General features: G+C 31.9%; 1 protein-coding gene across 1 annotated transcript; it reads left to right on the top strand.

The window, feature by feature from the left end:
* Positions 1 to 1,025: 1,025 nt before the first annotated feature.
* LOC124355877 lies at positions 1,026 to 19,063 on the top strand. The gene is made up of 5 exons (XM_046807032.1): positions 1,026 to 1,163; positions 7,865 to 7,995; positions 10,156 to 10,234; positions 14,490 to 14,644; positions 18,888 to 19,063. Exons 2-5 carry the CDS (start codon positions 7,890 to 7,892, stop codon positions 19,061 to 19,063), a joined length of 516 nt encoding a protein of 171 aa, XP_046662988.1. The 5' UTR covers positions 1,026 to 1,163; positions 7,865 to 7,889.
* The last annotated feature ends 5,184 nt before the right edge of the window (positions 19,064 to 24,247 follow it).

Here is a 24,247-nt window from a genome sequence, read left to right on the forward strand (position 1 = left end):
AACACTGCTATATTAGCCTAACTTAATGAACAAAAGTAAGAATTTGCGCTCGTAAGGCACTCGAAAACAATATTTCCTGACGTTGTGGCCGGCATGTTTATAGTAACAAAAGGAAACATCAAAGAGACGATCACTAACATAAATCAGAGAATCTTTCACATGGATACTACAATCTAAGTAAACAAACTAGTTCCTAGAAATCTTGATAATTATTGTTAAGCGTATACAAAACAATGCACCAGATTCATATTTGGCTAAGGAAAAGGTTGTAAAATAGTAACATAGCTGAAAGTAAGGCTGTTTTAAATTGTTCTGATTAGTCGTATTTTAGGATTGATAATGTGAAAATATGATGGAATTCTACTGTATTAAATTGACAGAAAATTGTCCAGGAAAATAAATAAGCTATTGATTTAAGAAGTAAGAAATTCTCTTTATCAGAACGCATAATTTAGCATTACAACATTAGCTCATTATCATAACATAATTTTTCATCATCAATCAAAATAAGAGCATATTAGAAGCTGTGCTAGATCATCAACTAAAGGAGTTTTCATTGTGTCAGGAGGGGACAGAGGAAAAGCTTCTACTTAAATTTGTAGTATGCAGTATTCCGGGTGTCTTAAAAGTCCCCCCCTCCCTCAATAACTTTCTTATGAATAATAGAGATGTAGTGATTTAATTTAGAGGGGCGATTAAATTATCAACTGAGGATTTTTTTATGTATCAAACTTTTTGACTCCACTCCCTCAAAATCGAGTGTTTGGGGGTAAGACTTAAATGTTATAATTAATAGGTTTATTATTGTTATACGATTGTACTGGGGTACCTTTAAAGAAATCGAATACTCTTTGTAGCGTTTCTTATTGATACGGTTTGCTACAGCTGGATGTCCTCAAGGATCAAAATAGATCAGCTGTTTTATTTACCCGCGTTACTGGGGAAATTCCGATTATTGAGTAAACAAACAAATTAACTGTAAGTGAGTGTTACTGTGTTATTTATGTTCAGTGGGTTACATTTCAATTAATGCAATATAGTTTGTTGTAATTTTGATGTTTTAATTATACATTTTAAAAATAAAACTTTTGTTGTGTTTGTATCACATTATTTTACTTCTAATTTAATGTATTCTATTGTGGTTCTAGTTAATACAGTATAGAGTAAGTAGATAATTATGTGATATATTATTTATATTAAAAAAATGTAATAATGATACACCCGTATAACCCTATGCTGCAGTATGGCCATACCCTGCAATCGAATCAGGATACCAAATATGGATGAGAAATACCTGAACTATTATTGAATTAAAAAATATTGTAATTATATATATTTTCAAATAATCATTGCTAGCTCTTTTTAACATATTGAATAACAATATTGTTCCAAATTAATTGCAATAAAGTAAAATCGTTTATATGGTATTGGAGTAATGGCCAAAAGTATACTGGTGAAGTACATGTGTTATTCGTGTCACAAGCTGTCAAACAGGTTTATCCTTCAAAACTTAGTAAAAAGTTAAAATAGTGAATGTTACACTGTTTGTTACATTTTATAAATACAAATAGCGTAGATAGTTTTTATTCATCATTAGGTTATTACTTTTTTTTAGATATAAAACAGCTGAACTATACTGTAAATTGAAATACCTATAACATAACTCCATTCGACATTTTTGTTTCTGCAGTTAAGATAATCATAAATATAGATGATTCTGCTGTGGTGGTGGCTGCTTATACTGCAGCCTAGCCCTAGATGTCGCAACGTAAATTCTCTGTGGTGGCTGCTTGGTTTAGGCCAACTGTTTATGTATTTTCTAAATCATAAATTATAACCTCAACCAATGATCAAAACTGTAACCCAGAAGAAAATTTTATACAGAAGTGGTAGATATTTACTTTAGCCACTTCACTATATTTGATGTTTTTTCAAATGGTAAATGCTAAAATTAAACATAGAAATTAAATTTTGGATAGACCAAAACCTTTTTTTTATCTCGTAAAAGGCACTGGTAGAACGTGCTAACAATAATGCATCCAGTCACCAGCATGAGCTTCAGCAGCACCTTCACACTAATGATAACAAATGAAAAACACCCTCAGAGATAGTACTAATTAGGCAATGACCATTATTGTAGAAGTGCACAAACCATTTAAATTTGTAAACTATAAAGTAAAATAAAACAATACAACATATTTTCTGTCCATTCCATCACAATAACAAGTAGTATACATTTAATTGCACTCATGACACTAACTTTTACATTGAATGATGTAGAAAAATACCACTCACCAGCACCACAAAAGAAATAAACAATTACTGTATCACAATTAAATGGCTTTACAACTAAATCTAACCAATCAGGAAAAGCTACGTTGAGATGCCCAAAGAAGTTGCTTAGTAGCTAACAGGGCCAAAATTATGAAAAACAGATAAAAGTACTGAAAGACTCTTAAATTATATTTATATACAGTAATATTTCTGCTATAATTCTTGTGTGAATGTTAAAAACCCTGTTATCCTCTCCTCTTATACCTATTGCTCCTTAGTTTGTTATCCTCCCCCACCCAGAAACCCTGATTCCTCTCGGTCCTAGGATTTATTTATTAAATACTGAGATATAACCTAAATTAAAACGCTAATAATTTTCATGCAATAAATGGATTGCGACCACCTAAAAATTCTTTCTGGAAATGAGAGCATACTATTTTTAGAAATGTATAAAAGTTGTTTTAGATTGCTATAGCTAATATGCCTAATGTAAATAGTATCAGCATTTTTATTGTTATTATAGATTTATGATCCACCAAAACCATTAAAAAAAAATTAAAATAAAATTTGATTCATCAGATTTTGTTTTGTCTTTAACTTCAAAGTGCATAAAGAAACAATTCTAGTATATGTATGTAGTTTCTCAAAAATGTAGTGGTAATTTCAGAAATATGTAGTTTATATGATTAAAAATAATATATATTTATATATTTTATGTATATTTATGAAAGTGTACAAATTTACTTATTTTTTAGTATATAAGGGAATAGAGAAAAAAAAACCTATCATATACAAGTTGATATATAGTGTATTTAAGCCTCTAAAACAATTTTTATTAATAATTTTTATTGTAAATCAACAGAAAATAAAGTATAAAAGCATTGATGGAGCATAAATAGGCTATATTTACAATATATACAAGTGTATGTGTATTCCTTATAACCATGGAGGAACCTAACAATAAAACTAATGAAACACGGTATTAGTGAGAAGTTTTAATTCTTCTTCTTAGCAAACTTGAGTTTTATCACTATCGGATAGTATTCACTTAAAAAAATAATGTAATATGATGCAACTTAATCAGGGCAGATATCCAGCACTGCCATTTGAACAATGGTCTACTGCACTGTATATCCTGCACCTGCCACTTCTAGAGTTAAGGATTTGTAGAGACCCCCAGGCTCTGGGGATCAAGCCAATTTTGCTATGATTTAGTGTTTTGAAATTTCACAGTTATGTTTCTATCAGTAATATTAGGCTCAATATATGATGTACATCTTATCTTAAGATTTCCTCTTCCGGAGGGGGGGGGTGCCATGACCCCCCCCCAGTTATAAAAGTTGTCCGATTTCAACCAAATGTCTTCTAAAAAAAAGTTTATGTCTATTATCAGGAAAATCAACCACAAATTGTTTAATTCCCCAACTTACTTTAGGTGACTTAAAAAACCGTACAATGAAACATGATAAGGGGCAAAGAAACTTTTATAATTTTAAAATAATGAAAATTAGTGTGCATTATATTTTGGTTTCTCCAGTAAGAAAAATGTTAAAATTATCTCTTTTTAGACTCAAAATTATCATTCAAGAGTTGTAGTTTAGGCCAACAAGTCCTATTCAGTAACATAATATTTTAGTGAAGGATTGTTAAAAGCTTATAATATTACTTTTTAAGAATGTGGACATATATTTTAGATATAATTTAGAGGAATCTATTCGGTTAAGAAATAGACTAATAAAATCATAGTACTTTTAATTTTATATCATCATACAACTTATATAAATTTTGGCTTAAAAAAATAGTTGGAAATAAGCAAATGAATTTTAAAATCAGAGCTATGAAGCAGTGCAAGTTAGAGAAATTAAAATTTATTGACTAAAATATTAGAAATGGGAAGTGTAAACGTCATAAAAATACAAGATAACAAGATATAAAAATAATATCAAAATCTAAAGTAATATACACATTTTATTGGCACAGTCATTATTATTATTAGAATAACACTTATCCTGAAAAAGCAAAATGTGTAATTATTAAGTTACGGAAAGTAAATACTAACAAGTTAGTTAATAAAGAAAACATGGTAGAGAACAATGTGGTTTGGAATAATGATAATAATTCAATAATAAGAACATGTACAATTTCATCGGAGAATAGAGGCTGTAGACACAACAAATTTTTAAATTTTAAATAATTTTTTGAGACAAATCCAAATTAAATAATAGAAAACTCTGAGCTGATGTAGCAATTTCACTATTATGATTAAAGACCCCATTTGTGAATCATTTGTTCATTATTTAATTAATGTGACATTCCAGGTAAATGGTGAATATGATGAACATGAAAATGACTCAAGGCTAGAAACAAATAGCAATATCAAGGAATTCACCCAAAATACCCATAAACACTGATTAATGAAAATATGCTGGAAAACTTTTCACTAATTTTACTTAGAAAACATTGTATGGAGTAGATATACAGGGTGTACATAAAGTTCTGCACAGGTATAATATTTTCTGAACGATAACTGATAAATCAACAAGATTTGGTACCTCAACACTACACCCAAAAATCTACTTTTTGGAGGAACTATCAGTTTTCTGTAATATCATGGGGATGTCCCGCAAGGAGTCAGAAGGAAATCTTAAATAGGAGCATTGGTCAATATGCACATCATTTTAAAGGGCCTATCTAGCAGAGTTTAATGCCGCAAACCGCACTCAAAAAGATTGATCCAGTAGAAAATGGCGGCTGTTCAAAGGTTTTACTTGGTTATATTTTATTAGTAGCCATAACCCCAGTAAAGCAAAACTGCAACCAAACGAATACTGCAGCTAAATACTACATTATGCTTGTCAATTGTACAGAAGTGAATTGTGACGTTAGTTATCCTCAAGGGTTACAAATTTGGTTCTAATATATTGATAACGGGGAAAACATGATAACAGCAACAATTAGAAAGCTCTTATCTTTGGGTCGCAGTTTGGACTTTCCTATTAGCCAGTCTATTCATAGTAGGTTATTCTAGTTTTCTTGTTTTAGTAGTTCTGTCCAACCTTTCTATCAGTGCGCTTTAGTACAAAAGAGTTTGTCGTATTGCTTGTAGTTCTTCAACTACACTATGTCGCTTGACGAACGTGGACATATAACACTTCTTATTGTGGTTGGTTGGGGAAACAACAGACGATCACATGAGGAAGCATGCCATTTATTTAATGACTACTTTCACGAGAGGCAGCCAATTTCTAGAACAACTGTAGGGAGAACTGTTCAACGCTTTATGGAAACAGGAAGTGTTTCCGATCGTCACAGGTCAGGAAGGCCTGCTACTGTGACAACCGAAGACAACTCTTTAGATGTATTGCAGTCATTTATTGAGAACCCGCAAGAGTCCCTACGCTCAGCAGCACAAACTCATGATATCTCTGTTACGTCTGTTAAAAAATTTCTGAAAGGGTTTAATATTAAGCCTTATAACGTTCATTTGGTGCACAAACTCAACGAAGATGATTTCGATCGACGTATAGAATTTTGTGAAACTATGATGGCCAAAATAGATCGCAACAAAATTGATGTAAACAATATTGTGTTTTCAGACGAGTGTTCATTTATGCTGAATGGAAGCGTAAACAGGCACAATTGCCGTTACTGGAGTAGCGAAAATCCTCACTGGATGCGGGAGGCACATACGCAGTATCCACTAAAGGTGAATGTCTGGCTTGGTGTGATAGGTACCCAGTTGGTAGGTCTTTTCTTTATTGAAGGAAATTTAAATGCAATATCAAACAACGTTTGCTGGAAAATGAAACTACACCAGCACTTCTCGAAACATGTTTGGAGAATATTTCCAGAATATCTGGTTTCAACAGGACGGAGCACCCCCACACTACGGCATCGATGTAAGAGCCTATTTAAACACTGTTTTTTGGCAACGGTGGATCGGAAGGCAGGGGACTGTAGAACGGCCAGCGCGTTCACCAGACCTGTCTCCATTAGACTATTTTGTTTGGGGTTACCTTAAGAACAACATCTACAAAACAAAGCCTCAAAATTTAAATAAACTGAGACAAAGAATACTTCAAGAATGTCAGACGATTCCTCAAGTTGCCCTACAAAATTCTGTTAATAGTTTTTATGTGCGTCTTTCCAACAGTCAAATAACCAGAGTAAATTTTTTCGAACATTTACTCTGAAAACATTTGGTAAGTAATCATCTTTTTTAAATAAAACCTTTGAACAGCCGCCATTTTGTACTGGATCTATCTTTTTGAGTGCGGTTTGCGGCATTGAAACTCTGCTAGATAAGCCCTTTAAAATGATGTGCATATTGACCTATGCTCCTATTTAAGATTTCCTTCTGACTCCTTGCGGGACGTCTCTATGATGTTACAGAAAACTGATAGTTCCTTCAAAAAGTAGGTATTTAGATCTGTTATCGTTCAGAAAGTATTATACCTGTGCAGGACTTTATGTACACTCTGTATGTATGAAGGGGATGAAATGTTCAGAAGAACCAAGATTAGAGATTTTAGTTGATCTTAATGGCCATATTCAAAATGGCATCTTCCCAGAAGACTATAAAGTGGCCAAGATTATGCCACTCTTCATAAAGTAATACGGGTCAGGGGTGTGCAGCTGTCATGCAATATTGTTCATATTAATCTTCTTGAAATCAGTATAGAAAATTATTTGTAACTAATTGACTGAATACTTGAAACAAATTAATCTAGTTTTTTGTAAGCAACGTGGCTTTAGGAAATCCAAGTCTACAGAATCGGTATTGGTTGATTTTAATGAAAATTCCATTGGCGGTCTTTATGCTATATAAATGATATTTACTATGCTGAACTGCATTTATAAAAGATTTGACTTATATAAAGATTGTATTATTAGGAATTGTGGAAATTGGTAATCAAAATTATGTATTATGCTAATGATCTTATACCTAACAAATTAAAGTTAGATTGTTAAAGTGTAACCAGAAGTAAAAAATGGGAAGCATTCCCTACCATGAGTACCCTTGTGATTCAATGCTTACAAGTATTAATACACAGTGCGTGGACAGATTCAGGTGATCATTGTTAACACATCTGTGGTCAAACTTATTTTTATTTAGTTTTTGTACACCTAAAATTAAATTCCACAAGTTAGACCAATTTAAATAAAAATAAGTTTTGATAATGCCATTTTTGCCACTCTCTATAATAGTTCTCTACAGCTGATTTTATGGTATTTTAAATTTCTAAGTTCTAAGAAACCTAATGTTGAGTATACATCTTAATTACATTAGGGATACAACTTAATTTGATTAGCTATGTATATGTGCAGGACACATGTTTTTTTACTTCAGAAATGATGTTGAATGCACCTTTCTTTGACTCTGTACTGAGTGACGTTATCTCTAAAGACATTAAAAAAATTAATAATAATGAAAAGTAAAGAACTTTTTAGGTAAGTAATGTAATTATGTCTCATGTGTAAACCTTTAATTGTATGATCATTATTCAAATTTCATAGTGTTTTTTGTTTGGCTATATCTATTACTGTTTGATCAAATGACAATCAATTATTTTAAATTGTGTGTTGACAGCTAGGTTTATTAATTTTTCAACAAAATGGGAAATTATCATAAACTACCTGATGTCCAAGAAGTAGAGGAGCAGGAAGAAGAAGAAAATTCTACTATATGTTCTGCAAAATCTACAAGACATCAAAGAAAAGGTTTGATTTTACGATTTGGAATTATAATGATAACTCCCTAATCTTTGATAGCCTACAAGTTTTTCTCTTTACTCACTTTATCATCAAAATCACTGTATCAGTAAATAAAAACTGTATGCAGTAAATAAAAACTGTATGCAGTAAATAAAAAACTGTCTTAAGAAATGTTACCGTACAGTTTTATTTCCCAAATGGGTATTGAGAAAAGTACTTGAAGGGACTCTATTCACTCACTTTTTATGGCTGATAGAGGCTAGAGATTAGGTAATAGTTTTTTATTCTATTATATAATCAAACTTAAAGAACCTATGAACAGGTATATCTTAAAAATTCATTTCAAAACATTCAGAATTGTATAGTTAATCCTATAATATATTAATTGTCTCATTGGTTTAATCACCTAATTGTTTTATCTGTTAGACCTCTACCAAGATATAGGTTTGCTGTTCTACCCCATAATGCCAAACTGTATGATATGAGATTAGAAAAGTTAAAAATATTCAATTTTGGCTGTTGTTTTCCTACTTGTTCCTGGTAACGTTTGTTCTTGAGCAAAGACTTTTTAACACAGTTGGTCAATATATAAAATGCAGTGAAAAATTATTTCATAAATCTAGAGAAATTGTTAATACAAAGGTAGATTTTGATGACTAAAATATAATATGAGAATGTAAAAATAAATGTATAAACCATAAATATGTGTTATTCTATCTGAAAATTTTAAACGTTTTCCTTATAAATGGAATCTCATTTTTTAAATTCTAGTTCCACTCTAGAAACTTGCTTTTCTAAGTTTGTTACTGAAACTTTAAATATTAATTCAAAACTATAGATCACTACCCACAGCTTTGATGTATCCCTCATCTCCATTCCTAGTAAAAACATTTCATATTACCACATATGATAGCCTCCTTTAGTGTGTGTAATGTTATATTTGGTGGTGATGAAAATGTAATTAAATGTATGCAGTGGACAGAGTGAGCACCTGTTTCATCCTAAATGCCTTAAGGATGAGCTTGGAGGTGTAAAGACCTATTCAGGCAAGGACTGGAAGGGAAGAAATTGTAAATCACCCTCTTCCAATAATAGTATAAATTCTTCCTCAAGACTAACCTCACTAATGAATTTTCAAAGCTTTGGACAACTTTAAAAGAGAGGTTTTTGTTCAGTTTAAAAACTTTAAAAAGAAGATTTGAGAGCTCACGGTGGCGTCCGTTCACTTCCTTTCTGATATACTTGACTGTACAAATGCACTTATGAATCAAATGAATACTGAGTATGCAGGATTGAAGAAAGAAAAATGAGGAATTGCAGGGGAAATGGAGCAGGTACCATGTGTGAGCTTCAGGACAGAGTCAGAGCCCCCTACAAGAAGATTCAACATACAGATTAGCAGTATCTCAGTAACATCACAGGAAAGAGTGAAGACATTATGAAGAACTTTGGACAGGTGTGCAGAACCCTCTTATGGAGTATGGGATTATGGAGAAGTGGGCCAGTTGCAGCCATCAACCCAGGGCCAATTGTATCCCTAAAAATGGTGTGGTTATTATTGTATGAAGTAAAGGAAAGTATGTTTTATGAAAAGTGTGGTGGGCGATGTACCTTTATTTTGTAGTTCCTCACTTTCTGTTTCTCCATCATATTTGGTACAATCTGAATCTTGTGGCATGTGACCACCACTGTGATCGGGTCGATCAGTGTGTAGCATGTAGTCGGCCGATCTTTGACCGAGGGATAGAGACAGGTGACAATCAAGCCGTTTTTCGGTGAAACGGGTTTGGGCCAGAACGGACGGTGGTGGTGAGCGAGTAAGGAGACATGCATGTTGACTGACACCGGAGACTGGACGGGTAACCGTTAAGACATAATTTAAATTTAATTCCCGGTATATAATTTGGTTATACTTTTGCTACCAATAAATTATGGCGGGCTAAACAGGTTAGACGAGGGATTGATGCGGGCCTTTGGGGGGAATATAATAAGGATTTGTTTCGGGATCACCACGTGGTGTTTCACCACTGTCGGTCAATAGGTATCATAATGATAGCTAAATAATCTACACTCGTTATAATCTTATAAATGTTATGAATGATATCCAGTGCTAATTCCTGATATCTGTTCTCTGGGAAAACATTAAAACACATTGTCTTTTTTCAGATCATGATAAAATTCCACTACAATACACCAACAGAAGAAGAGTTGAGAGGGTATCAGCTGATAGTAGTAAGAGCAATGAGTGAGTATCCTGTCAGTTTACAAATGTGACAAAAAACTATGCAAAAAGTAGAAACAGTTCTGCAAAACATACCAAGATGTCTGAAAGGCGAACTATTAATGTAATATTTTTAAATGTACTGTAAATAAAATCATGATATTTTTATGCAGTCCATTCGGTTATTATAATTGTAACCGGAAATACGATTTGGGTAGAAACGTATGAACTGTGAGACCACAATACATTCTATGGAATGATGGATACAAAATTCTCCAAAATGCCAAAAAATAAAAAACTACATGCAAATTATGCCAACAGGGAAGATTACGGTAACTGTTTTTTATGCTTCTCATTGATTTTCTTGAACATGGAAACAACTATAATCACTGATAATTATTTTTAAACTTAAGTAATCAAGATTAAGGGCAGAGGAAAAATTTAGTTTTAAAATGATAAGAATGGAAATGACATTCAAGAACTATGGGATGCTTTTAAAGCTGGTAGGTGTTTCTGGATCTGCATTACAGTACAGAAAGTACACCAAGCGACTACCATTTGTTTCCAGAGATCAATGTTGGATGTTTTATAGATCAATGTATCAAAACTGATTTTTTATATATATGAAAAGTAATGTTTTAGAATAAGTTTAATTATGTTCAAAGTTTAATTATAGTTCAAAGCTCAACAAGGCACCCTTAGCTACAAGAATAAATTAACGATCTTCCATCAAAACACAGATAGAATCTCCAATACAATAGATAGACTCAATGCCCTTTTGGATACCGTAAAAACCTGATATAGTAGTACTGAATGAACATGGACAAAAAGAAGAAACACTCAAAAATACAAGACTTATTGGTTACACTCTAAAAACAGGATTTTAGTCACAAATCTCACCTGAAAGGTGGAGTCGCCATATATGTCAAAACCAAATAAGCGAAAAAGTGGAAGAAATCAACATGAAAGAACACTCCATTGAAATGATATGTGAGATAGCTGCCTTGAGAATAGCTTTTGGGAAATCATATCTTTACATTGTAGGTATTTACAGAACACATGGTAACCTAGAAACAGGACTAGATGTCATCTATGACTCCCTTTGAAACAGTCTCAGCAAGAAAAATACACAACAGTTCTAATTGGAGACATTAACATTGACTGCCTAAACAAGGGAGATGAATTTTTTCCAAATGGATAACACTCTAAATTGCTATGGACTGCGTAGGATCGATCTTCCACCAACCCGTATAACACATAGATCTCAAAGTTTAATAGATGCCATCTGCACCAACATACCAACACAGGAAATCAATGCGGAAGTTATAAACACCGCCATATCAGATCACACAGGCCAACTGTGCACACTTTTCAAAGAGATAAAGACAACTAATGCCTCTACTATAAAAAGAAGACCAATGAGCACCAGAAACCTTCGAGAACTGAAAGAACTACTAGCCAATGAAAACTGGGAAGATGTTTATAACTCCTTCAATGTAAACGAAGCCTACAATAATTTTAGTCACACCCTTCAGGGAGCACTAGATCAAGCTTGCCCCTTAGTTCAGTTAAAACAAAGAAATAAAAAAAAGCAAAACAATGCTCAATGACCCCAATACACTTCATTTAAAACAGCAATTTCTGTCTGCTCAAAATGCCTACAACGCGAGTGGTAGGGAGGAGCATAAAAGATATGCCTCACAATTAAAAAAAGAATACAACTTACAACTTAGAGAGCTGAGGAAACAGACAAATGCTAGAACCATCTTGGAAGCGGACAACAAATCTAAAGCCATTTGGAATGTAATAAACACTGAACGCAAGACAGCTGAAGAAGTTAACTCGCTAACAAGACTCAAAATTAACGGAGAAGAAACTACAAACCCCCCAAAGAAATTGCAGACCACTTCAATCAGTATTTTACATCTATCGCAGAAGAAACTATCAAAAGTAGCAGAAATACACGAAAACAAATAACCCAGCCAATATTTAACAGAAATGTGCTGTATTTAATCCTAACAGAAACAAACTGGGATGAAATGATTAACACCATAAGGTCATTGAAGACAAAGAACTCAGCCGGATATGATGACATTTCATCAAAACTTTTGAAGTTGTGTGAGAATGAACTCAGCAAACCTCTGGTAGATATTGTCAACAAGTCATTTAGAACAGGAGTCTTTCCTTCTGCCCTAAAAATGGCCAAAGTGTACCCAAAATTAAGAAAAGGACCAACAACTGAAGCAGCTAATTACCGCCCCATCTCTCTTATTCCAACCTTTTCAAAAATAATAGAAAAAAATAGTTTTAACACGACTTTTTGATCACCTCAACACATTTCAACTTTTAACACCCAATCAACATGGCTTTCTCACAGGAAAATCCACAAGTACAGCCCTCATTAATCTGGTTGAGTTCCTACTTGACCAAATTGAAGAAGGAAACACCGCTACAGCAATATTACTGGACTACAGCAGAGCCTTTGACTGCCTGGATCATGAACATCTTCGTACAAAGCTTACTACCCTTGAAATTCAAGGCTCTTCCAAGTCATGGTTTACAAGCTACTTGACTGAAAGGATACAAAAAAATGCAATAAAACATGTACAAAATGGAAGAACAAATATAGTAAAATTCTGATGCAAAACCAATAACCCGAGGAGTCCCCCAAGGCTCTGTTTTGGGCCCAGTACTCTTCATCCTCTTCACTAACGACTTCCCACAATTCATTCAACAATACAGTGATACACTCATGTATGCTGATGACACTGTACTACTACTTGGAAGACTCAGACCAGAACATTTGGATATAGACAGCTTTGTGGCCTTAAACATGGCAATACAGTACTGTCACAATAACGACCTGGTTGTTAACGAAACTAAGACACAGCAACTAATACTGGGACGACAAAAACAGGATGTGTCAGGACTACCCGACCTTGGAGAGATTTCTTCTTGTTGATACCTAGGAGTTACTCTGGACGACAAGCTATCCTGGAGACCTTATGTGGATACTCTCTGCCGTAGATTAAGCACAGGACTCTATGTAATACGAAGAATTAAAAACACCAGTGACATCAATACTGCAAAAATAGCTTACCACGCACTGTTTGAGTCTCATCTTTGCTATGGGATTACAGGTGGGGAGGAACTACAACGGGAAATTTGCAGCAAGTACTTGTGCAACAAAAACAAGCAGTTAGAAGCCTTAAAGGTTTGGAACCGAGAGTATCCTGCAGAGAAGCCTTCCGGGAACTCAAAATTATGACAGTAATCAATCTCTATATCCTAGAAGTAGTCTCCTACGCTCACATCAAAAATGCCAACAACAGTGAGAAGCGGAGTACAAATTCACCAGTACAATACAAGACATGCTACTAACTACTGCCTTCCAGTACACACCCACGCCTCAACGGAAAAGAAACCAAGCTACATCGGTGCGAAGATCTGGAATTCACTACCAGAAGCCCTCAGAGGATAGACCGACAGCGGTTTAGAAAAGATCTGCGAGCCTGGCTGCAAAACAACCCATTCTACTCTGTCACTGAGTTCGTTGAATGGAGACCACAGAACAACCCTTAGTGTACAACTTTTGATTCTTGTTGTCTTTGTATACGAAATGTATTATTATGTAAATTGACGCAACTACTGATCTTGAAGATCATGTAAATAAAGAGTTTTGACTTTGACTTGTGTAGTTTTTAATCATTGACTATGTACCAGTATTTATTACATTGTGATAGCAGGAAACGTATTGTACAATAAATATTTGTCTATTGTCCAGAAGTTATTAATCAACAATAGTTTCCAGTCACCAATCATATTACAAGTGTTACTTTCATAAAATTACAAAAATATCATGAACCATTATAATCCTATTTATAGCTAATTCTTATACTTATATGAACTACTCCAACAGTGTTGGTTTCGACAAATTTTTAACTTACGATATATGATTTGAAAATTTTAAAGAATTTATATGGAATTGAATTCTTTTCTTAAGTTATTTAAGCTTTCTGTTCTTTCAAGGGAAGAAGTTGTCAATACAGCAAAAAAATATTTAATAGTTTTACCATAATTATTATAAAGTATAACTCAGAATATTTAGTGATTAGCCACAAATTTTATACCTTTCTCAGTTTCAAATTCAGCTTAACAGAATTGAATAGTAACTTTGTTATTTAATACACCACTATCTGAGTTTGTTTTAACAAGAACAGAATCAAATCACCAACAAAAAAATATTAAGATGGATGAGTTTTATATTTACAATTTACAGGGAGAGAAAAAAAGAAAATGAGCAAGAATTCGAGAATATACGTTCACAAATTGAAGATTATTCAATCTCTAAAGGGCATTCGTCACAGAGGTCAAACAATAGGAAATCGTGTTCAGCTTCCCAACAGTGCCTCCTCATCAGGCAGCTCTCATCCTGTAAGTTAATCAATACGCTTATGTTTAGTTTTTTATTTCAAACAATCTACTGTATTTTAATTTGGTTACATTTTCAGTTGAAGAGCTGTAACACCAAGCAGAGCTGATTTAGTGGTCTTAGATATACATTGATTTAATGTTATGACCTGTAATGAAATATTGTATTTTGAGCTTTACACTCTCACCTGTGGTAGTAGATTTGTAGTAGTATTAGGACAAAAATAACCTTTAACTTTGAGTTTTATAAATTATTTAATAACATTCTTGCTTATTCTCTTAAACAGTTCAGATCTGCTAAATTGTTTAGGTCGTTACCAATTTTTTAACCGATAATTTAAATTAAAGATTTTTACATGACCTGATTGTGGGGCTGTAACTTGAATGTTTATATCTCTGAATCTGTGAGGCACTTGCTTGAGTCCTGCGATACTTACTTGTGTTTTCAATTTAGCAACAAAGTAAACAGATTTGGTTGTTAAAAAATAAATTGTACATTATAAGCTTAGCCTAATGATTCCAGACTCAGTATTATAGTATGTTTGTGCCATATTTTTCCATTTATTTAAACTCAATGTCTATGACTTATTAGTCCTGTTTGCACTGAGAGTCTAAAACAAGTTTCCACCATTCCTTTTACTTAATATGAAAAACTGAGAGGAATCTGTGATGTTTAATATTGATTTTGGATTCAAAGCCATTTGAATTTAATCAATTAACTGACACATACAATTGTTAATTGAGATTTTTTTTAATACCTTTTATAAAATCATTGATTGGACTGGGTATACCAGTAAAACGTAACAAAATCAATGGTACATGTGTTTTCTCAGCACAGCTATCTCAATCTTAACACCTTCACTGGGGTTCTATCCTGAGCTATGATGAGTAGTCTTAAAAGACAGCAAAGTGCAGACATTTGTCTCAGTCAACGTGTTGACTATAAATCTGTGTTATCAACATTCAACTGAGGAAGCTACGCAATTCTAGACTGATGTATCGTCATGTCATTTCTTATTGAAATTTGTCATAATATAAATTTACTAAATAGAATTGCTTTTATTTTTATACCAATCAAAAGATGAGATTTTAAAACAATTTGTTTTTACCCATATAAATGATTGTAGTCACTATAATAAAACATTGGTTTAATACATGGTATAATACATTGGTTTGTTATTGTGTAGAAGTGTAATGTTTCAAAGACAGAATGATCAATAGCCACAGTTGAAAGTTATATTCTCCATATTTCTGTTACTTCAAACCACATTAATTGTAATAACCTAAGATGGTGGTTTCGTAAAATCCATAAATGGTAACATAATGTAGCATTTATATACTTGTATCATAGGGCTTGTAGGTAGATTTCATAGAAATATATGTACTGTATGTAGTGTATATGTATGTATAGGCTTCTGTACAATAAGACAAGCTTATAAACATGACAACTGTTGTAATGTTTAATCGATTCTGATGAAACATAGTATAAAGATATAAACGTATTTGAATAAAATTGTTAGCCAGTTTCAACTGGTAATGGGTTCATATTTGTTCACAGTTTTATTCTAAACTATTTATAATGTAAATAAAAATTATATGCTTTAAAAATATTTAACCATTTGGAGTACCTAACTTTTAAATAGTTTTTTTTTTATATTAATAATAATAATATTGTAATAAATTTTTTATATTTACACATTTGTAAATATCTCTTAGAATTTCAAGGTGGTAGCCTTTTAAATTTAGGAAAATAAATGGGCATTAGAGTGGGGTTAAAGCTTTAATTTTTTAATTTGAAATACCTCAGAACTGTGTATTTGGTTAGTATGGACAAGAAAATAAAAAAATAAATGTTTGTAAATGTTTTGAGATGCACTAAGATGCTGGGAAGAAAACTGTTTTACTTAAAATTCCACATAACCTTGGGTGTTATAACATTAAATAGGTATCTTTGTATACTTAAATGCTTCAAATAACTTTCTAAAGTCCTAAACAAAGGTAGTAAAGCATTTTAAGTTATAAACTCATACTTATTTGGTATAATAGTATACATATATACTATATTTCTAATACTACTATATTTCTAGAAATCAGGTAGTCTACAAAATACATATAATTCATTACTCTGTGGTCTTTTCTGTGATGTTACATGTTGTAACTGAACAAAACTGTGTCATCTGTTCTAGTAATCAATTAAATTTTGAGTCCAACCTGTGTTGTTTTGGTTTAGCCAGTTTGTATTGTGTTGTTAGATTGAAATTTATTGAGATGCATGAAGTAAAGACAAAGAATATGGTAAGGATGCCCTGTATTTAGCTTACTACAACCATTTAAACAGTAAACTTACAACCTACAAATAGGTTATTGAAATCCTATTTGTGGATTGAGCATGTACTCAAACCAGATATTGGTTTGCAAAAAAACCTATGTTTGGTGAGTTATCAGAGATGGTAAGTAATCTTGCTGAAACGTTATAGAAAAATTATCCCTTCCAACTCATTCAAGGGTAATTAAACTAATTCGAGACTATCAACACACACTCTTATTTTTGGTCATATAATGATAGGAAATTTTTAATTTAAAAAGTATTATTACTAAGCAAATAAATGGTGTTTAGTTTTACTTTTAAAGTTTTTATTTTTTTAAATATTCAAATGATGAAGTACAAAATACATTTTACTGAAGAAAACATTAAAAATATCAGTTCTTTCCACTGATATTAGTTATCAAATCAGTTTGATGAAGCAATTTCCAGGTTTTTTTTGGTTGTATGTCTGATAATATCTTTTAAATCAGATACATATCATAATATTCTATGATTAAAAATAAGCACATAAAAAATGTTTTAAGGGTTTAACGTTTTTGTTACAGGGTTAAAATGAAGATGGTCACCATAATAGCTGTCTCTTAATCCTCAATCTATATCATTGTAGTTGTATTCAAGCTTGCCAGTAATGTTATTGATTATCTTGTACAAAATTTAAATCAATACTATTTTTATACTAATTACATAACAGTAAATTATAGATTAGATGGTTTTTGTGTTTCAAATTTGTAATTTATTTTGTGATTTCTAAGGAGGGTAGAAGCATTCCAGAAGTATTTGAACGAACATGGGGGCCACTATGGTGGTTGGAAGGTGAAGGATCATTTGTTTTTTCTGAAAATGAAGAAAAAGTATCCCTTAAACAAAACAGCAGAAACTGTCAACGAACACTTCCCAGGTCAGTTTGCCAAACAACACTATGTGTTTCTATAGGAGCTACTCTTGCTTAAACTAGTTAGCTATAATATTGCAATATTAAAATTATAAAAGGCACAATTTAAATTATATTTTTTTATTAATACTTTTGATAAAAATCATCACAATATGTGGTATTACAAGGCACATCAAAAACTACTATACTATTAATAACTTTCAGATGCAAACAATAATCATCGTGAATTTTGCAGTACGGAAATGTTGATTGTGTGGGGGAGGTGTCTTGGGACATATCCACTGTATCTTGTTAGAAAATAGATGTCTGATTATGTATTTCTAGATTATCTTACAGTTTTGATGAATACCATTTGTTAGGTTTTGTGAGATATGTATATATATATATATACATTAAACTGTATAAATGGCAATAGCCTTATTTAATTTCAATAAACATTGAATCGCAAAAAGTACTTGCTCCGCTGGGAGCATATATATAGATCATCGTATACGGACATTAGTTCACATCTACATGTGAATAACCACAAATGTTCACATAAAATGTGAACTTTTGTACCTGCCATGTGAACTTTTGTACCTGCCATGTGAACTTTTATACCTGCCATATGAACTTTACCATCGCAAAGACACTTTTGGGCTCACAAGATATACATGTGAAATTTTGTGTAGATTACTAAAGTTCACACACACTCCACTTTTTGTCACGGTGCGCAATTGACTTCTGCGCATTGTTTTTGTGTGCTGCCAATCAAATTAATACTAATCTTGTTCTAACTTTTGTTTTACCTAACCGGGAAACTTTTAACATGTAACGCACGATTACAAAATAAGTTATTAATTATTCATCTCAAAGTTTGGTTCTTTGGATAATGTTCCTTCTGTTCATTAAGTAAAATAATATTAAATTTATTAAACTCATAAAGGAAAAAATTCCACCTATATGAGTCTGTGAAATAGTCATGAATTTAATTGTTCGCAAGCAACTGAAGTAAAGGCTAATTCTTAACCATAAGAAAAATTGGTCAGGCTACCGTAGCCTCAGAAGAGTGCTGGACAATGGGCGACGGTACTTCTCTCCACCAAGTCCTGCTCGACCAAGACCCCGGCGACAGGAAGCCCTGCTCGACCTTGACCCAAGCCCTGAACTGTTCAGCACCCAAAGAGCAGAAAAATTAATTATAAGAACTATCATCAAGGTTTAATTTGCTAACAGTTTTATTAGGTAAATATTCCTTACAAGACTTGATTGTAACACTTGATTTCAATATCAGGACTCGATTTTAATGACATATGAGGGGACACCCTACTATAGAACGACATCAGTGAATATATCGACTGATTTAGTCCACTCTTTTTTACGGGTTTATTTATGGTCTATTTAACGCGGTTTCGCCTGCAATTCCTCTGCACTGAATTGCATCTAAAATTCCATGTATTTGATTGAATAGTTCCCACGATTTGAGTAACACTGGAATTATTTTAGACTAATATGAAGAAACCCTATAATTGAAGTACTTAGCTTTCTTAGTGAAAGCATTTATGATACAATGGATAGATAACTTAACGCAATGTCCTTCGACGATTTTATATAATTCAAAAACTGCATTGAGTGTCTGATATATTGCTTTGTGATTTTACTTGCAGTTACCGGCTACGCACGCAATGTTATAGGCTTTTCACTTGTATGAGTAATTTTGGTTCCGATTGAATTATATTGCCACGACCAAGACAATCACTAAAACAGTGTATATTTATAGCCATTGCAATTTAATTCGATCTACTTTTACTACAATCTGATTTTACTAATGAAATTGAAGTTTTGAACGTTATTAAACACCTAAAAAATAAGAACTCCTTTGGATTTGACAATTTTACTGTTCTCTTGTTAAAAGCTATTTCAAATCATATCGTACCAGTTTTAACACACACACTAAATTTAAGTTTTAGTAATGGTGTTTCCTGAAATATTAAAAACTAGCGTTGTTGTTCCAATCTTTAAAAAGGAAAACTTCATAAAATTGGATAACCTAAGAACTATTAGCTTACTTTCAGTCTTTTCAAAGTGGTTAGAAAAAGTAATAAGAAATAAACTTATTAGTTACCTACATGGCATCTATTTGTTCAATCCAAACCAATTTGGCTTTATGAAGGGTAAATCAATAGAATATGCACTAATTAAATTCTCAAATAAAATTTACGACTGTTTAAATAATGGTTACTAAACACAGGGCTTTAGTTGATTGATGGTCAAAAAAGCATTTGACCTTGTAGATCACAAAATTCTTTTAAATAAAATGGAGGAAGCGAATGTGAGTTTCTGAACCAGTACAGAACCTTTTTGAATGGCAGTACTCGGTGCGTTACCTCACCAACCCTCTTCTTAATTTTATAAATTTAATAACCTTTTAAATGTTTTCGGTAATATAACTGCTTTCGCTGACGACATTGCTTTCTTGTACTCCGAAATAGACGTCAAAAAGTTATACAATAACATAAATAAAGATCTATGTTTGTTGATTCAATTTAGTAATGTCAATAATATGAAAGTTAATGTTAGTAAAACCAAGTTCATAAACTTTGACTTAAGAGGCTTCGACCTGCCTACTTCGTTAAATCTATCATGAAACAAATTGTAATGGAATATCTTGTGCCAATTTTTAGGTAAAGTTAGTAATTTTAAGTACCTGGGTGTGATTTTGGATGAACAATTAAATTGGGACAATTATGTAATTTATTTTCTAAGCAATCTTAGAAAATCAATTAAGAAATTTAACTTTTTGAAAAACTTTTGTCAATTACCTTTGCTTAAAATTTTATATTATTCTTTGATACATTTAAAACTGCAATAAGGAATTACATGTTGGGGGTGGGACTGCGGATATTTTATTTAAGTAGTGGCAATAGGGGTTCGGAAGACACCGAGGCTGTTATCTCTCTGGGCCGGCCTGGCCGTTGACCTCACAACATAACATAACACAATACAATACACTCTCACCGACTCACTTACTGTACCCCTCCCCCACATACCATCACCAATCATCTACTATTAATAGGCACAAGTTCTTTCAGACATAATTAGAATGAGATAGTTATATATTACATATTAGACAGTTCCAAGCTGAAACCCAGACTTACTTTTTCTAAATTATAATAAACTATGTTTATCATTGTTATTTTATTTATTTTTTTATTGTTTCTTTCTTTTTTTTTTAATCGTAATATGTTAGTTAAACTTTCTTTTAACTTCTTCATTATCATTTCCCATATTATTAACTTAGCTCACACTGCAACTTAGTCTACGCACAGGCTCTTGCCCATGTAGACTATTTCCTTTTTTTTATTATATCAAGGTGTTTTTAGTTATAATTAGTTACACTTATTTTAAGATTATTAATTTAAAAAACTAATCAACAATATGCTTATTTTTTTCTTTTCTTTCTTTAGGTATGCACCATGTATATACTTGTGGTTGGGAATAAAACGATATTTCATTCATTCACATAACATTCTTCATTACATTAGAAGTTTTCGACAACGGATGTTTAGATTACCAAAAGTTAATAAATCCATTTTAAGACATTCGTTTCAGTATGAAGGACCCAAATGTTTCCATAAATTACCCCAGCATCTCAAAATTATTCAGAACCTACCAAAGCTTTGCAAGAAGCTTAAGATCTGCTTACTTGAGCATGACAGTTTGGAATTTCTTAATGAATTGTTGCAATAGTGCAAACATCTCATTAATCAGTCTTGATAATATTTTATAATCTTTGTAATATAGTCTGGTTATTATTATAAACATGATCAAAAACATTATCCTAATACTGCTCTTTATTATATTATGTATTTGTGTTTATGATTTATCCTTCTGTATACTAGTGTATATTTGTCAAAACTGTAGCTGACGCCACTGAGCTAAATGCTTTAGTTACTATGTTACTGGACTCTTTCAGTTTGTTAACTATTTTGTTTTTGTGCATATTTGATTTGATGTTTTGTTCTAAATAGCTGCCACATAACTTGATAACGTGGCAGTTTAATTTCTAAGACATTGTTGCATGTACATTGATTGATGGTATAAAAAGGGAGAAATATATCTTTATTTTCATTTACCTTGTTTCCCAATCTAGAAAATATATATACAAGATTTCGTACATGCTCAGATCTGAGAAGCCTGTTTCTGTCAAAAGGCACCTAAGATGGGTTTTATGACGTTCTTTCAATGTATAGTAAAAGTTATATGGTAACTATGTCTTTTAAATGTTCATTTCATTACTGACCATAATGCAATATATAATCTTTTACATAATATTTTCTAAAATGTACAGTTAAAACTATATGTTTTACCAAAACTTTTAATTTTCTTATATTTATTTCAGAATAGGTTGAAATAAGACACGTTTTAATATCAAGATTACTCAAAGACTTCAAAACTTAAAATGTAAATAAATTAAAAATATTGGTGATTAAAATATTAAAATGATTTAATCATTTGTTTGTGCTGTTATAAAAAAATTTTTATACAAAACAATTGATTTAATTTAACAGGCGCTTTAAAATTCATAATATCCGTTTGTCTTAAACATACTACCATTAAACTCTTATTTGATATTGTACTATTCTGTTCCTTTGGTTCTAAATTCATATATATATATATATATATATATATATATTAATCTTCAATAAGAAATCTTCAAATGTATTAACAGTTTCTATATATTTCGGCTTAAGCCGTCTTCAGGAAATTACAAACATATAAATAGGGCTATAAGAACGTAATAAAAATAAAACATCAACACAGAAAATGAAAATTAAGAATGAATTATGTAGAATGGTAAACATATAATTTAATTTTATAAATTCACTTTTTTGACTAAGTCACCTCAAATTTAATCCACTTGGAAATTTTGATTTTGACGAGTTGATGGGCTTGTTCCATGGTTCTTAGACTGTTTGTGCTTAAATTTTCTGATATTTTTCTAATTGGTTTCACTGAATATGTTTCTTCAAAATTTAAATTATGTATTAAACCATGTGCCACTAGAGGTTGCTCTGTCTTCTTATGTTTATATGCATACCTGTGCCCTGTCATCCTTGTTCTAAGAGAATTTATATCGTTGAGCCAATATAATCTTTAGGGCATAACTTGCACTGAATTTGGTAAACAATATTTTTTGATTCGCATGTTAAGTCTTCAAATATACTGTATGATTTTTTTTTTTAGAACTACTTGTAAATGTTTTTGAAGTAGAGCACATGTTGCAAACTAAACACCTGGGTTTATTGCAAGGATGTGACCCAACTGTCATGGTTTCTTGGTCTTTGTGCTTAGGTAATTTTGGATGGACTAAAATATCTTTCAAAACTGGTGGTTTTCTAAATCTTATTTTTGGAATGTATTTGAAAATGTTTTTAGTTGAAGCAGAGCTGTCCAATAAACTGTATGCTACTCGAAGTATATTGTTAATTTTATAAAGCCCAGAGTGGTATTTTTTTTTAAAACTGGATCATTATTGTCAAATTTAGATTTATTTGTTCCAATTGATAGTGATTTAGTGTTCAGTTTGTTGTTTAAAAGTTTGCGTGGATAACCCCTTTTGGAAAATGCTGATAATAAATTATCAATATATTGTTCTAAGTGATATTTGTCACTGCATAAATTTTGGCTAAACTCTTTGGAATGTATGGCTTTTTTTGACATGGGATGGATGACAACTGTCATAATGTAGATATTGAAATGTGTTGGTGTTTTCTATATTGATCTTAGTTTTCAACTTCTGATTTTCAATAAAAATATCTATATCCAGGAAACTCACAATTGAATCAGATATCTCCCACGTAAATTTTAAGTTGCAGAAAGTGTTCAGTGATTGTAAAAAATGTTGTAATTGTTCGTTACTATACGTCCATACCATGAAGATATCGTCAATGTAACGTTTCCAAAATATGGGTTTGTATGTTTGTGTTTTCTAGAAAATCATGTTCAAGCTTGCCCATCACAAGATTAGCATAAGAAGGAGCCATTCTTGTTCCCATAGCTGTCCCTTTTTGCTGTAGATAAAAGTTATTTTGAAACCTAAAGCAATTCATAGTTAGAATTTTAATTTATTAATGTTTAAAGAAAATCTGACAAAGGAAGTGTATTTTTGGGACGTTTGTTTAAGTAGTATCTAACAGAATCAATTCCTTGTTGGTGTTCAATATTTGTGTACAATGATTTGACATCGATTGTTACTAATTTAGTATTTTCAGGAAGAGGTTGAGCTACATTTTTCACAATGTGTAAAAAATCATGACTATTTTTCACGAAAGAAGGAAGATTAGTCACAAATTGTTTAAATGGTCATCAACAAAAGAATAAATTCTCTCAGTTGGAGAAGATATTG

The sequence above is a fragment of the Homalodisca vitripennis genome, chromosome 2 (assembly GCF_021130785.1).
Source record: "Homalodisca vitripennis isolate AUS2020 chromosome 2, UT_GWSS_2.1, whole genome shotgun sequence".
Taxonomy (NCBI): domain Eukaryota; kingdom Metazoa; phylum Arthropoda; class Insecta; order Hemiptera; family Cicadellidae; genus Homalodisca; species Homalodisca vitripennis.